The following is a 16,717-nucleotide window of genomic DNA, read 5'->3' as shown; positions in this document are numbered from 1 at the left end:
GCTAAATGTGTGCAGGGAATCCCTCCAGGGTCTTTCCAAAATAAGAGCTGAGCTGTTGAACCACTCAGAGAAGGGAAGAAAATGGGAAAGGAGGGCTTGGTCTGTGTGCATGATTCATGCAGGAGAATCCAATTTTATAGAAACCACAGCCCAAATTAGAGAAAGCAAGCTTTTGGATTAAAATGATTTCTGTTGTGGTTGCAACATACCACAGTTTGATTTTTGTCCAGATGAAAACATTTGGTTTGCGCTTCAGTAAATATTGTGGAGACATTGCCAGCTAATTCTGAAAAGTAATGAAATAAGGTTCTGGCAAAGCACAGATGCGTCCCGTGCTCCCGATTCCACTTATCTGATCCAAGTTCAGATTTTTCTCACATTTGCTAATGCACTTGAATAATTGGGGGAGAAAATCTGCTGTAATTTTGATTTAAATCTTTATATACTAAATATGCTTTTAAAATTCATCACATATAATGCTTTTTATGTGCTGTTGGATTCAGTTTGTTAGTAATTTGCTTTCTTTATCTTGCGTGTGTTTCTAGCTGATTCCTTTTCTTCTAAACTTCTAATCAAGCTTGTATGTAAGTTAAGAAGAAATAAATTGTGCTCTGTATGATTTTAGTTTGAAAGATGAATTTGCTTCCTGTATTTGAGGTTGTTATATAGCTGCTTTCTGGATATTAGCCGACAGTATTTCTTTATCATTTTCACTTCCTACATGAAATATAAGATGATCTTACCCAGCATAGTTCTGGTAAATGTCCCTGATTGCTATTCCTGGAGCGTGGGTTGTGGATTGGCAGTGTGGCTCCTTAGAGAACGGTGCCCCCAGCCAGGCTGAAGGGGAAGGGGATGTTGTTCTTGTTGTGCGGTATCTTCCAGAACGGAGAATTGGGGCTCTTTCTTGCCTCTGGTAGTTAGTTAAGTGATGTCCCATCTGAAACTCTTCTGTTACTGCTTGGACGTAGAAGTTGTCCTTTTTCACACTAGCTCCTCCATTCACCATCTGGTTTGAGAATGAGCCATTGTCTTTTTTCCTTTACTGATGCTTTACCTGTATGTCCAGGCCAGTGTGTCAGTCTGAGTAAAACCAAAATCACCTTTCAGGATGGGGGCAATCTGCTTTTATCTTCCTGGTGCTCCTGTAATCATTTCCCACCTTGGACGGTGACAGCCAGTTCCATCAAGAGAACTTTGTTTGGATTCAGAGCTAGACTTTCATAAACCCCTACGTCTCACTGTTCCACTCCTTTCTATATTCTCTCTCATATTAGCTTCTTTCTTTTAGAATAATTAGCAAGTTAAGACAAACCGTTAAGACAGTTCCATTCATAAGGTTGTGTGTTGTTGTTGTTTGTTGAAGAAACTACCCTTTAAGTTTCCTTAGGGTGTATTAACTAAACCTGGACGATGCACTGAGTTTCCAGACATTTTCTCCATGTCAGTTCCTTAAAACATAAACTTAGTGTTCCTGCAGTCTCTCAAAATTGAATATAAGGAATTTGATAGTTGCTTTGTGCTACTTATGTAAGGAATGAGTTTTTAAAACCTCAGCAGATTTTGCACATGGAAGTTAATTCCTTGCCTGTTTCTCATGTGCTCCATGTGGATTTTACCTGCTTCTCACTGTAACATAGAATTATTTTTATCAGATAATACTTTGCCCCAATTTTCACACTGCTCCCAATGGCCTCCATTGAGGAAGGCAAGAAGTGTATGACTCACCTGCCTAAATACACACCCTCTTACCCCTTTCAACAAATGGCAGAGTCACTTGCAGAAGTCACCATAGTATCTATCCCAAAAGCTGTCATTTTTTATACCAAACGTGCTTTCTTATTTCAGCCCCTTGCTAGTCGGTTGATAATTTCTTTCAAAGAAATTCAACATAAATATTTTGATCTGAAAAGAACTTTTAGATCATTAACTTGTTCCTTCTCATTTTACAGAAAAGGAAAAGGAAAACTTCACGGTGTTGTCGAAAACTTTGAAACGTTGAAGGTCCCTGTTATAGTCTGATCAACAGCATGTATATATCTGTGAAAGGTGGTTCCTAACTATACACCCCTAAGAAGCCTGGAAGGGTGCGGTCTCCTCTTTTTCTAGCAGTCTTATAATTGTAAAACCATGTTAGAATAAGAGTATATACTATGTTGTTCCATTTGCTGGCTATTTCCTTCTGTTTTTAAACTTCCAGCTCCTATTTAGCTAAATGATTTTCCCCAAAGTCTTATGTCAGTTTTAGGGCCTTCCTTCTTTTGAGAACCTACTTCCAAATGGAAACGATCAGGAAAAAAAATCCAGGGAAAATGGCTTTTGTCAGACTGTATCCATTTCTGTTATCCACAGCTGGCCCTTTGTAGTTTCATTTCCATCTAGTGGTGTGATCCATATAACTTTCCGGGTTTAGGAATATTGGTAGGTCCTGGGGAAAACTGAAACAAAAGGAAGGGGACTGGAGATGCTTTTTTGCATTTGGGGGAGAAAGGCATTTTGTTTGCCACTTCAGCTTCCTGTAACTGCTCATTCATTGCTAGTTTCTCCCACAGGCCATGTGGTTCCAAAGCTGGACAGGAATTGATTTTTAACCGTTGTGTTTGATGTTTGAGATCTCCATTTGGTGGCTGTGGTGATGTTGGGGGGCAGGGAACAGCAAAGTGGTTACTTATATCTTTGTTGATATTACTGGAGTTCACTGACAGGAGAATGGGCAAGATAAGAAATGAATTTCTCACTTATTAGTTGTTGCTTGGTAGCAGTTCTTCTAAAATGCTCAATGGGACAGAGGACTGAAGTTGATGCCAGAAGTTAATTTGTGAGGTTATCTTTGGATTTTAGAGCCCCTGACCCAAACAGTACACTCATGACTTGACTGCAGCTCCTTCTGAATTGCCATTCTGTTTGATAAGCAAAATATTGTACTTCTTTATAATGCAGATCTTATTGTGGTACTTTTGCTTTATATTTAATTCAGAAATGAAAACATTTGAGGGGTAGAGAGGTAAAGATACAAAAGCAGTGAAGTGGTGTGCTTTCTTGTATTTTGTATTCTTGTTTATTTTAACCTAGCACTTTTCTTTAGTGTTGTGCAGGATTTTATTTTGATAATTTTGCATGCTGTTAACCTAATCAGAACATTGAAGTGTCTTCCCCATTTGAATTTTGGGAATCTAGGTCTGTCCTTCACCCCTTATTAACAGAAGAGTGTGACCTCACACAAGGACATGTTACATTCTGTTTACCACATTCTTCTCTTTGGTTATCTTTTCTATCGCTTTAAAATTCATTTGCTTAAAATGTTATTTTTAAAGTCTAGTATGTTAAATGCATAACCTCATTGTTCCTAGACAATGTGGGTAGGTGTTATTTTACTTGTTTTTCTGTTCAATTCAGTCCTCTAGAATTATTCATCTATTCAAGTGACATTTTAAAAATTTTGATTTGTTGTTTGGTGAATGGTATCATACCCCTCCTGTGGGATTTAGCTTGAAACCTTTTAAAAGGATTCAAGTGGAGTTCTATTTCCTGGGGGATATTTGAAAAATAAATTTGCAATGGCAGCAGAGATGAATATCTTTGTTTTATCTGCTTAGTAGTAGGGGTTGAGGTTTGTAACTTCAGAAGTGTCTCCGCTGTAGTGCTGCTTTTGGAGGGGTGAGATGGAGGCCCGTGCTCAGGAGCCGTCTTTTCCTGACCCACCAGGTTCTCCTGCGCTGCCCAACAGCATGGTATATTTCGGAAGCTCTCAGGATGAGGAGGACGTCGAAGAGGAAGATGATGAGACAGAAGACGTCAAAGCAGCCACCACCAATGCTTCATCATCATGCCAGTCAACCCCCAGGAAAGGAAAAACCCACAAGCATGTTCCCAACGGGCACGGTAGGTCCAGTTCTGAATTTGTGTAACAAATGATACTGTCCAGAGCTCTGGGAGAGAACAGGGTAAAGGGGCAAAGGCTGCAAAGCTGGTTAGTACAGAGCTAGTTCTGAAATTTCTCCAAGTGCCAGACACTTTAAGGGCAATGAGATTAGTATAACACACTACAGTCAAGGGCACTAAGATGAGTGGATTATTAATATGAGTATGGATATTCTTATGGTGGAGACTGTTAAATTTCATAAAAGTTGCAGATATTAGGATTTGGAGAGGAAGAGATCACATCTAAATGGTGTATTAGTTTCCCAGGGCTGTCATGTAACAAATTACTACAAGTTGGTGGTTTAAAAACAGAAATTCTTCATCCCATTTTGGAGGCCTGAAGTTTGAAATTAAGGTGTTGGCAAGGCTGCACTCCCTCCAGAAGCATTAGGAGATGGGCCTTCCTTGCCCCTTCGAGTTCTGGTGGGTCTTGGCATTCCGGGCCTTGTGGCACTGTTACTCCAGTCTCTGCCTCTGTCTTCCTTGGGTCTCTCTCTTTGGATTTAGACTCTACAGTAATACAATATGATTTCAACTCAATCCTTCCCTTAATTAAATCTGCAGAGATCCTATTGTCATATAAGGTTCCTAGTGGACCCGATGTATTGGGGGAGGGGTCACTTTGAGATCAGCTTTTACTTAATCATTATTTCAACAGGTAAAGGTAGTCTTTCTGGATTCAGTGGGAAATAAAGGCTTGGGGCAGGCAAGCTGTCATAGCATAACTTTAAGGTGATGGAAATCTGTGCCTAGGTTTCATTCCTACCTTGTCAATGTAATGATTGTTCATCTGCCCTGTCTGTTGCTGGGGCTGTATTTGGGTGACATGTGGAGAGTGTAGAAGATGTGCTGGTTCACTTCAGAGGGAAGAAGGGCTACATAAACACGGATGTACAGTATTGCCTGTTTTGTGCGGTGGTGGGGAAGTAGCACCTACCCCCATCTTCATGTCAGAGGATGCAGTTTGGGGTGATTTAAGAAGGACAGGGTTGAGTTGATAGTTGCTAATGGGGAGCCCTTGCTAATCAGGAAGAATTCAAATATTATTTATTATATAATAATTTGCACAGAATAGGGAACTGTTGTTGGTTTTAGATGTGGAAATAAGCTGAAATAGATCAAGTCCAGAACGATGATTCTGGCAGCAGAGTTTAGTCTGAAATGAAAGGGAAAATGAATAGTTAGAGGATTACAGCCAGGAAACTGCTGAGAGCCTGGACTCTGGAATATCGTGCAGAACTGATGAGTGCAAGAGGCATCGTGAGGTAAAAACCAACTGGATGGGAAGGATTGAAGGTAATAGAATTGCAGTTAGGTAAGGAGTTTTTTGGGGTAGTTAAGGACTTTTATTGTCTGTGGAGTTTGAGGTGATGGTGGAAGACAACAGAACTGCTGAGAATAGACTGGGGATTTGTCATCACGGAGCTGCTAATGGAGCCATTGGTATTAGCTTTTTCTGAGCTAGAATGTAGCAAGAAAGACTTGACGGAATCTTTTTTAAAAAAAAAAAAAAAAAAAAACCCTGGGAAGGGATTTCATTTTCCAGTTTTATTTTTGGCTTAATAGAAGAGAATAAGAGTAAATAAATATGAACAAAACATGAAAACCAGACTCATTTCTGTTTGTCTCTGGGTATCCATATGATAGAAATGTATTTCAACAATATAATATCAGGATGATTCCTTACAATGTTATTGTTCCCCATCATCTTACAGTGAATTGACAGGTACATTGATTGGGTGAATTAAACCTGTGTTTACTTGCTGTGGTTGTGCTTGGTTCTCCAACTCTTCTTTTTTGAGGTTGATGACGAGACTCTGGTTCGCTGAACAGTGTTCTCAGAGATTCAATCTCTAACGTCAAAAATGATTTTGTTGTGTGTCCATGGATCTTACTTTTCTGAATCTCCTTTCCCATAGCTGCAGCATTATTATGTGGAGGGGAGTGACCTACCTGGCAGCAGCGAGGTGTCCAAAGGGGTGGGGTGAGGGTAGAGGAATTGAAGGAAAGAGGGCAACAATTTTGCACTGACCAACTGTCATTACCGTTAGGAGTCAAGGGAGAGTGTTCTTTATCTGTCATGTCTACATGTGTCTATGTATCTGTAGGTCCAAGTACACTCACAGACAGACTTCTACCTTTTGAAGATGCTGTGTGATTTTACTAATTTAAATAGTTAGTGGTTGTCTGAAAACAGCACTAAGATGGTTAAAAACTCTGGGGGTATTTTCGGGTACTAGTGAATTTTGCTGGCTCTCGATAGGGCAGTGCCTAGGTGGTGTCAGGACCGGGCGGTCCTCCTCACTCCCTTCTTCATCTCTGATGCAGCTAACTTGTCTTCCTCGCTTACATGGGAGGCCGCTCCTAGAAAGCAAGAGAGAGATTCCATGGAGAGTGCCTCAAAACCAGCTGGGCTTCATCAGCAGACCAGCACAGCTTCCTCATCTGAAAGGCAGGGATTATGTGAACTGTTTGTATGGGTACTCTGGTAGCCACATCTGTAGATATGCTCACAGTTGTTGATTTTTGTAGCTTTTTTTGGTGGTGGTCTTTCTGCTCCAAGTGGCAAGAGTCAAGGTTTTTGAAATGCCACTTCCCACCCTGGGGCCCTGGGTTGGGATAGGTGGCGTCTGTGATGGAGCCATGGCGTTCTGCTCTGTCCTCTGGAAGACACAAGCAGATGCCACCAGGCTTGTCCCACAAACTCGTGACTATGACACACAGCTCCCCTTGGGTCTCCAGTTGTGCTGTTGCCACATGGCCTGAATGTCTTTAGGAGCCAAATAGTAAAAACCCGCAGATGGGGAGTGCTGCCTGGTGAAGCCAGCTCAGAAGCATACAGGCTATTTGGAATGCTCCTTCACTTTGAAATGGTCCAGGAAAGAGGATGGTTCTGTTGGTACAGAGAAATCAGCTTTGAAGAAAGCCAATTGAGCCTCCAGTTCGGCGGGTACTTCAGGAAAACACTGTATTCACATTTCCTAGTTTGCTGTGCTGCCTGATAGTCTCTATTCTGCAGATTCCATGGAAACAAACGGAGGTCAGCGGTTTATTAAAGCAAGTACTGGTGATGCTTGGGAGTAAGTACAGAAGCTCTGTACTTCTGAAGGTGGTAGAAAAGGCCGTTGCTATTTTCAATAGCAGAGAAAGGAGTTAGTGGCATTAAAGCTCGTTATACAAGTGTGGTAAAACTAAAATGTAGTATTTGTTGAAGTATTCGGGGGTGGAATATTCTGATGTCCAGAATTACTCTTTCCACAACCACTTCTGGATAATCAAATTATTATTATCATACCAAGTTGCCTGTATATCTCTTACAAAGGTCTTTAACATCACCAGGGGCCTCGTTTCACACCCTTTTTCAGCTACTGATTAGCTGTGTGTTCCTGGGTAAGACATTTAACTTCTCTGATTTCTTAATTTCCCCTTTCAGCTAATTAGCATACTAGAGATTAGAGTATCATTCATTCTTTCCTTTCCCAGCAAAAAGAAATCTGTGCTTTGTATTCTTAATTCCATTTTATACCTCAGAAGGAAATCTGTTTGTTCTGTCTTGAGGTCAAAATATGAGTTGCAAAATGTCAGTAGTAAATCCCAGGACTCTAGTGGTTTACACTAAAATATTCTGGTCAAGCTGGTATCCTCAGGATTTATTTTTGTGTTTAATAAATACAGATCAAACATGGCAGCACTTCCCATTGGGACTAACATTTGTTTCTTCTGCTAATCTTAAACTGAATTCCTCATAATGGGATTTCATTATGGTACCCATCATTTGTAAAAGGGAACATTTGTTTAAATGTGATATCTTATATTCCTGTAGTGGGTTCACTTGAAATGGAGAGTTCCAGGTGGGAGTATGGAGGGTGTTGTCCGTTTTACCTTGGTGGTTGGTGGTCATATGTCTGAAGAAAGTGCTAGGCCCCAGGTTACCTAGGATGGATGTCCCATTGCCCTGGTGCCTCCTGAGGTGTCCTCAACTTTGGTTCTCTTTCTGGGGCTCAGAAGGAGGCTTTCTTGAGGTTCAGAAAATTGCTGTCCTCTCTTCTGAGAGCACCTGTAGAGTAGCAAGCTTGATTGGATTAGCTAGGCTCTAGTGCCTAATTACCTCCAAATAGATGACAGGAGGGTGTTGGAAGCTTCCAGAGCCCTGTGGCTGCCCCTGTCACTCTTGCCTCTCCCCAGAGTGAGCCCTGTAGTGCTCCGCCAGTGTCATTAGGAAGCCCTGGATGGTGTGTCCTGTTCAGGTGCTCCTCCGTCCCCCACCCCCTCCCATTCCGTGCTTCAGAGGGCTTTTGTCAGCAGAAAGGAACCGTCTTCAGATCACCATGAGCTCTGATGGCATGGGAAAAACAGCTTGGGGTCCATTTGTGAATGAGATGAGGCCTCTCAGTTTTACTCCCTCATTTTCCAAAATCTAAAAGATCGAGACAGGATACCTCCATTTCCTTTTGGTTTCTGACTTGGGTGAAGAATGTGCAAGTGTTAAAATAGAGTCTCCAACAGGAAGAACCTGGGCGAGAGGATAATAATTTGTGGTCAAGTGGATCTTCATAACCAGACCTCTTTGCAAGAGAGCGTGGAGAGCAGGCAGCTTTTTTGGTAACTTCTCCATTGCAAAACATGTCTTTTTTCTAAGTGGTGCTATTCCATGCTTCATATGCTGGGGATGTTGTTGAAGGGCGATTTAGGTAGTTTGTCAAAATCCCCCCTCACTGAAGTGTTGGGAAATAAATGCCCAGAATGCAGACTGGAAAGCTAATACGTTATTACTGGGGTGGCTGTGGCCATCCTGATGAGGCTGGATGGGCAGGATCTAGAAGCTAGAACCCGTCCTCACTCTCTGAGATAGGAGCTCTGAGCCCACCAGCTCTGGAGCCCTGTGTCCCCAGACAGGGCTTTGTTTACTTTAGCCAACATTAGGCAGGACTCGTAATGTTCTCACTGAACATTCTAATGGAAATGGAGTTGTTTATTAAAATAGATACTCTCCAGTGACATGGACAGCATCATGAGAACTTTAACCTTAGGTTATTCTCAGGGGTTACAATAACAGTGCCTACCGGCAACTTGTGTTTCAGTAGCTCTTCTGAGTTTCCAAAGTACTCTTAAATATACGATATCTCAGATGATCTTAATAATAGAGCCCAAAGTAATCATTATTTAGAAATAAAACAGTACAACCAAAACACTGCTTTATGGTCATTTATATTACAAGTTGATATTGGAAATGGCTTATTTTGTGAAAAGTTCTCATAATTGATTATTTTTTCCAGTGGGAATGAGGCTGCTAACTGGAGGCTTTATTGAGTTATTTTGGAATGAATTTGGCCTTGGTTTTCCCTCAGTGTTGTAATTGTAGTGAATCCATGTTACCCTCTTACACAGGAGCCTTTGCACAGAAGACTTTGTGAAAGTTAATTGCATAAACCAGCCACCCAGTATATATTCTTCAAATGTTCTTTGTGCTTCTGAAAAACTGGAGAAATAGCAGAGACCATTGTTCCTTTTTGTCTGCATCTATCTGAAGCAGAGCATTTCTCAGAAGACTTTTTAAACAACATGTCATTGCACTCCCAGCTGGAATGATTTAATTGCTTTTGGACTCACACCGGGGGGCATGTTGTGTGAGGGCCAAAAAGCAATCACTTGGACGCGTTTACTACATTTCTGCTCTGTGGTTGCCTCCCAGGTCCATTCAGCCCCCTCTTTGTGTGGGTGGTGTGGGAGGTGAGCACTGCAGGGGCAGGGGTCTCGCCACAGCCGTGCTCACCGAGGAGACGTTCTCTAGCTGACAGGATTAATAGACATTTTCATGGGCCAGCCCCTTTACCTTGGCACCTCTGTTTTTCCTGCTGAGGCAAGTGAATATCCCAGTATTCCTGTAGATGGGATGAGAGCTTGTTTTTGGAGAGTAACAGTACATGCAGAATCAAGAGTCTAAAATAATGTGTCCCTAACCGTCCACCCCTTCCTGATACATGGGGTATTGTGGTTTGTTAGAGGCCACTTGGCCTAATGGCTGTTTTTTCCACAACTTGGCCTAATGGCTGTTTTTCCGCAACTGTGGACAACTTTCTTTAATTTTCTTATCTTTAAAGAAGATATAATAGTGATACCTTATTCATGGTTTTTGGCAAAAATTAAATGAGTTATCATGAGTTGCAACAGTTCATGACTGGTAGAAAGGACTGTGTACATATTTTACGTATTGGCTAATACTGTTACCATTAACGCAGCATGTGATTGAAAAGATCTGGAAGCATAGAAAAACTACCTTGTGTTGCTAAGAGGACCCCAGAAGGTTAGTATGTTCCAAATGCCTGGCACATGCTAAGGGCTATCTAAGAGTCAGAGCTAACCACTGTTAGTGTTGTGACACTGGGGACCTCATCTGCTTCAAGTGTCCTAGAAGCTCCAGTAACACCCGTATGTCAGTATGCTATTTGTATCCGTTTATTGTCACATTTCTAAAGGGTGAATTCCACATGTGGAAGTAGGAGCCTTCCAGGGCTCTTCCTGGGACTCTTCCTGGGGTTCCATCTTCTGTGGAGTACTCATATGTGTATTTCAGTGACAGCCTGGCTTGGAAATGAGCCTGATGGATGAAGAGAAGCTTCTGGCTCCAGTACATCATCCTAGGCATGTATCATTCGGTCCCCCTAAGCCTCAGTTTCCCCCTTTATAAAATGCTGGCTCCAAAAGTTAGGGTTGCAAGGGATTTGGAGTCACCTCATTTGGCTGCATGGTTTGTTGGCGTGATGAAAATATTCTACACTTACATCGTGTTGATGGTTGTACAACGCTGTGATGTACATTGAATTGAAGTGACAGATGTACTTTGCTCAGTACAGTGGTGGGTTCTCAGAAGGTGCTGGGTGGCTCCTGTTCCTGTCAGTGACCTCCTGCCTCATGACTTCCTTTGAAAGAACTGTGATGCCCCTGCAGTGATGCCCCTGCAGTTCTAAAGAAATTAAATGTAACTCAGTCAGTCCTCGGAAGCTTTAATGCATTTTGTTGTATGTAATTGGCTGAATAAGTTTGTAGGCATGCACCCTGTGAATTGGGTCACCAAGTGTGATCCCCAGACTGCACAGTATTTAATATTTTCAAATAAAGTCATCTGGTCTATCTGGAGGGGAACTTGAGCTACTCAGGAAGTTACGCTGTTCCCTGAGACTATCAACTGTGCATGTAGAATTTGTTTTCTGGCTGGAGAGTCTGAGATAGAATAGTGAGTCCACAGTGTTTATTTGGAAATCTTGCAGTTAGTCCTCCAGTGCAAATATTTCCATATTTAGTTATTCTCTACTAACATTTTCTGAGAAATGACCAGTTCTTGTATACATGTATACTCTAACTTGTATAATTATGTAAATGGATGCCTTTCTGTTTGACTCCTAAAGCATTAGCTTTTTTGAGCTAGTTCTCTCCCAGTGTGTTGTGAATAGATTCCTTCTTCAAATCCAAAAGTGAGTCGGAAATCTTATCCTTTACTTTAGAAGTGGTTGGCTTTTCAGAATTCATGCTCTTGGATATTGGGTTTTAGGAAACCCAACTGCAAAACACATTTTTTTTTTTTTTTTTTTGGTCAAAGAGTTAGCGTATATCCTCCTCTTACCCTGTAGTTTTTTTTTTGTTTGTTTGTTTTTTGTTTTTTTTTTTTACTCTTGTCTTCTTCTTTAAAAGCAATAATGCTTTGGGGCCCTGCTGCCTGCCTCCCCAAAAGTACATTTGCCGTGGCATTCCCCAGTGGCCCCTTGCTGGCACAGGGGTGAGTGGGACTCATTACAACTGCAGAGCTGTACACTGGTGTGGGCTCAGCCCCACGGGCTGTTGGTCTCACCTTTGCCTCGGTTCCGTTGTGGACCATGTGGACCCAGAAACCATTTTTCCAGGGGAAAACCATTGCTTCCAATGTATGCTCTTTCTGTTGCCCTTTCTGACCTTGACCTTCTCTTAAAGGTCTTGTGCTCCGTTAAACTGCAATATCATTAATTATTGGGGACATACCCAAGAAGCACATTCAAGTGATGAATACATTCACTTCTGTTAGATATTTTATATTTCACATAATACATGCTCATGTTTAGATCTGGGGACAGTGGTAACCAAATTGTCACTGAGGAAAAAAAAAACATGACTTACAAAATTTAAGTTCTTACAGAAAATGAAAGGAAGAGAATTTAATTGGCTTTTGAAATCCATGTATAGATTTTTTTCCTCCATCATTTTTATAACCAAAGTGACTGAGATTTCACTCTGTAAAAGCTTTGTAAGTTTTTCACAAAGACAGGTCAACCAGTGGATCTTGCTTATGATACTGGTGCACGGGGCCCTGGCGCGTTTCTGCTTGTTGCATGCACCCAATGCGAAGGAGCTGCTCTCTATGTAATTAAAATGGGGCTTCTGCTGACCTCAGCCCTGTCCTTCTGGCTTTCCCTAGTTTTACGCATGGATGCTGTAGCTAGCTTAGTGAAGCTAATTTTGCCCAGGGCACACCGGGTTCCAGCACTCACACATGCTGCATTCAGTCCTTTTGAACTGTTGGGACAGGTTGGCAGACATTCGATTGTTTTCAGGCAATCGTGACTCACAGTTGAACCGGCTCCAGGGAGCAAGTGCTGCTTTGGTACAGTAACCAGGATTTAATGCCAGATGATGGAGTCGGTGTCTTCCCCTGGTTGGGGCACCTTATAATGACATGAAGCTTACATTTAAATATCTGGCTGCAGACCAGAAACTTGAAGTGGTGCCTTTTTCCTTTCCTTAACATAGCTCTTTTATTTACAAGGATTCTTTTTTTTGTCTCTTCCATTTGTTTTGGGGCCAGGGAGTGGTTCTTGTCTTGTCAGTTGGGGGGTTAGTCCAGTATGGTCTTCGGGGCCTTGTGTTCTGTCTTTCCATTTTGTCCTTGGTTTCTTTGCTAGCACACATTTTGCTGACTTGGTGAAATTCCTCTTGTCCATACTTTTCTTATAAGGAGGTTAAGGCTTGAGAACTCCATTAGCTCAGGTCAGACACTAAGCAATTCCAGGATATCATGTAACAGAGGCGCCAAGCAAGGATTCTCATTTCCTCCTCACCTAATAAAAATCTTAAGGATTGCCTCCTGGCATTTCGACACGGTGCCTTCATTAGCTTGAGTAATTAACGAGATGGGGGCATCTGGTTATGGGAAGGACATGGATACAGACAGGCGTTGATGTGCTGGCATTGTCAGCTCTGTTTATAAAGAATTATTTTTTCAAATGTATCTTTTTTATTGCAGCAGCTTTTAAAAAGATGAGCCTGTTCTTATAGTTGCATAACTGTTTTCTCTGAATAGCATGAAGCATTTTATATGTTTTATTGACACTACTGGGGGTGGGGGCACAGATCAGGGGGAGGCAGCTGGTTTGTAGTTTTGGGAATTCAGGCCTAGTTGTTTTTGCTGATTGCCTCTCTGTGAGGGAGCTGGGGAAGTAGAAATGAAAACCTAGTGACCCACATTCTCTTCAAGAGTCCCTGTACGTAGTGAGGTTAATGAAGACATTATGCTGGGCTCTTCAGAGGCTGCTGTACGGATCTCACCCAGGAAGCTTGTTGGGGTCTGAAAATGTGATGGAGATCTTGGGTAGCATGGTTTAGTACCAGCCTTGTGGAGTTATAAATGTGATTTTTCTTCTTGAAAAGTGTAGCTTTCCTGTTGAAATGATTGCGGGATTGTGTTAAAGATGGTTTCTAAAGTGACTTTTCTTGTCCATTTCTTTTTCATCCTTCATTGGGGAACAACTCTTGTCTTCTCAGGCATGCAGTGACCCTGGTCCAAAATACTGGCCTTTGGACTTAAAGATTTTGTGTGCTGTCAACTGAAAACACTTGTCTAAAGGCCATTGAACTTTTAGAGTATGTGTATACAAATCAATATATTTGTCTCTGTTCATTAATGTAGAGCTGTTTGTATCTGAGTATAATACAATTTCCTAATATGGCTCGAAGTGCTGAATGCTTTCTTTTCCTCTCCTTAAAGAAAGTAGTCCAATTATTACTGTTAATTGGGGACCGTGTTAGCCTATAGGTCTGACTTTCTATCTTTTGGTCTCATGTTCACAGGGTTTAGTGTTTCACTGTGAGTGTGGATATTTTTTTCCCTTTCCCCTTCTCTCCCCTTCTCAAGAACCTAACAAATTAAGACAAAAGATAATTACTTGGAAGGGTGAAACTGGCAGGTTCTCACGACACTTAAAATTAATGAGCTGTTGAGTACAAAATGTACCTTGTCTTTGGCTCTGTCGTCGTTGCCCAATCTCCCACTCCCTTCTTTCTGCCCATTTAACACATGATTTGACTTTTGGGCTATGTTTGCCACTTTGGTGTATTGCTGCTGTGAAAAAGCAAGATGGTTACAAAAAAGTGGATTCATTTGAAAACCACCTCTCTGTTTGCAAATCAAAGTTAATTTGATTCAGATTTAAATTTTTGTATATTTGGAAACTTTTCCCCTTCAATTATCTTTTCAGAATATTCTTTAGTGGTATGTGTAAGTTGCTGAGGTCTGCAAAGCAGCCAGAGGTTTGGGTGACGTTACTGGCACTTGCCTCCTGCTCCCCTCCTTTGCCTTCATCATGGCACCTCACGGCTTAGTCTTTAATTTGCAGAACTTGGCTTTCGGAGCATTTTACTGAGGAGTAGCTTCGGTGGTAGTGGTTGAAAGGTCCTCCAAACACTATAATAGAACCAAAGCATTGTGCATTCTGTTTGAGGCAGCAATAATGCTGATGAAGGCTCTTTTTCTCCCCCCAGATCAAAAGTGATATTGCTGGTTAACAACAGGGTCATGTTTACCAAATTTCCTTGACATCCCAGTTTAGCAACTGGCCTCGCTCCACGGGTCATTCATACATGAGTGTTGTAAAACTGTGAACTCGTTTTTCCTGCTACCTGCATCCTGCTACACAGCTGACCTTCGACTCCCTCAGAAGTAGTGTGGCGATCCGAACAAGCTAACATTTATCTGGTGCTTGCCTCATGCCCTGCTACACCCCTCTCTAGGCTAAAATTCTCTCACTAAATCCTCAGATCAACCCTGTGCGATAGATACTAACACCATCTCTATTTTATATATGGGGAGATTAAGGCTTCAACTGGACAGATAAGCAGCGCAAGGTCAATTATTGAGGAAATGACTTTGCTGGATTCTCATCACAGAGCCTCACCCCTTTTGAGGTATGTGGGTGCTGTGATTGACAAAAGTATGAGATCCACCAAAGCTTCTTGAAACTGTCATGTAGCCAAGATGCTGGACAACATGATCTAACCCTGCAGTTCTCAGACTTCTTGTTCTTAGGACTCCTTTCAACTCTTAAAAATTGAGGACCCCAAAGGGCTTTTGTTAACACAGGTTGTATTTATTGATATTTACCAGATTAAACAGAAGAAATGGACCTGTACATGGTCACATAAATTACATTTTTATGTTCCTTATATAACATTTTAAATAATGTTTTTTATGATATTCCTAAGCCAAAAAATTATTGGTGAGAAGAGTGGCATTTGTTTTACATATTTGCAAATCTCTTTCATCCCTGGCTTACAGAAGACAGCTAGATTTATATACTTGCTTCTGCATTCAGTCTCTTGCAGTACATTGTTGGGGTTAAAGTGTATGAAGAAAATCAGTGTCAGCCACATATGCATTTGGAAAAGGGAGGAGCCCCTGTAGACAGTTCGGGATTTTATTCTTGGGACACTACACCCAGACTCCACAAGTGGTAGTTTCTTAAAGGATAGTTGCTGTTGGAATAGGAACCCTTATCAGTGAACTTTTCATACTGATATATTAGCATCCGTTGGTCTGTCTTGCGGTATGAATGGATCTTTTACACATGCACAATCTTACAACATCAGACTTAGTGGTCATTTGAAAATGAGGCTTAACCGAGTTATGTCATTTTCCAGTTATTGGTACATTTCATGATACAGTTTCCAAAAATCACTTACCTCTACTGAGCTCATCGGAAGAGCCCTCAAGTATTGAGAGGCTATCAAACTCACGGTGACAGATAAAAGTTTTCCAAAATTCTCATTTTTGCTTGAATTCTATCTTTGAGAACAAAAACTATTATCTTCCTTGAAGGAACAGGCTTACTTTATTCATTTTTACTCATTTTTGGAAACCTGGATGCCAAATCTCTAAGTCTTAATAACTGTAGATTCAGTCGTTTCAAATAAAAATGACATTCCTTAAAAAAAACAATTGCTGTGCAACTTAGTCATTAAAGCACTTTTTCTTAGAACTTGGGTATGATTACTTTAGTGATTCATGAAGTTGTGTAGTCATCACTGCAATCAACTTGAGAACATTTTCATATCCACAGAAAGAACCCCTGTTCCCACTGGCAGTTCCCATTTTCCCAAACCTCCATAGCCCTAGTCAGCCACTCCTCTAATTTCTATCTCTGTATTTGCATATTCTGGACATTTCATGTAAATGGTATCATACCTTGTCTTTTGTTACTGGCTGCTTTCCATTAGCATAATGATTTCAAGGTTCATCCATGTTGTTGCATACATATCAGTACTTCATTCCTTTTCATGGCTGAATAGTAATCCATTGTATGGGCATGCCAGGTTTTATCCATTTTTTTGGAGACATGTCTATTCAAGTCCTCAGCCCATTTAAAACACCAATCCTTTGCAGGTGAGTGAATTCCTAAAATGACCCTGCTTAGGAGCTTCTCTTATCTCCAGTCTACAGATGAGAAAACTGAGGATTAAATCACTTGCCCACTTTCAAACAGGCTAGTAATTGAAC

General features: G+C 41.3%; 1 protein-coding gene across 6 annotated transcripts in view; it reads left to right on the top strand.

Annotated features, from left to right (window-relative positions):
* JARID2 (jumonji and AT-rich interaction domain containing 2) overlaps window positions 1–16,717 on the top strand; it is a 243,329-nt gene that overhangs the window by 192,802 nt on the left and 33,810 nt on the right. For 5 of the 6 annotated variants that reach the window (XM_037842110.1, XM_037842105.1, XM_037842107.1 and 2 more), the window contains one exon: window positions 3,706–3,882. In XM_037842110.1, coding sequence (XP_037698038.1) covers window positions 3,729–3,882 — 154 coding nt within the window. In that variant the 5' untranslated portion in view covers window positions 3,706–3,728. Of the gene's footprint in view, window positions 1–1,866; window positions 2,088–3,705; window positions 3,883–16,717 lie in introns of those variants that run through there. The other variant, XM_037842109.1, reaches the window with a different exon arrangement.

The sequence above is a fragment of the Choloepus didactylus genome, chromosome 7 (genome assembly GCF_015220235.1).
Source record: "Choloepus didactylus isolate mChoDid1 chromosome 7, mChoDid1.pri, whole genome shotgun sequence".
Classification (NCBI taxonomy): Eukaryota; Metazoa; Chordata; class Mammalia; order Pilosa; family Megalonychidae; genus Choloepus; species Choloepus didactylus.
The sequence above is the reverse complement of the archived record's forward strand: the minus strand, read 5'-3'. Positions and strand labels throughout refer to the sequence as shown.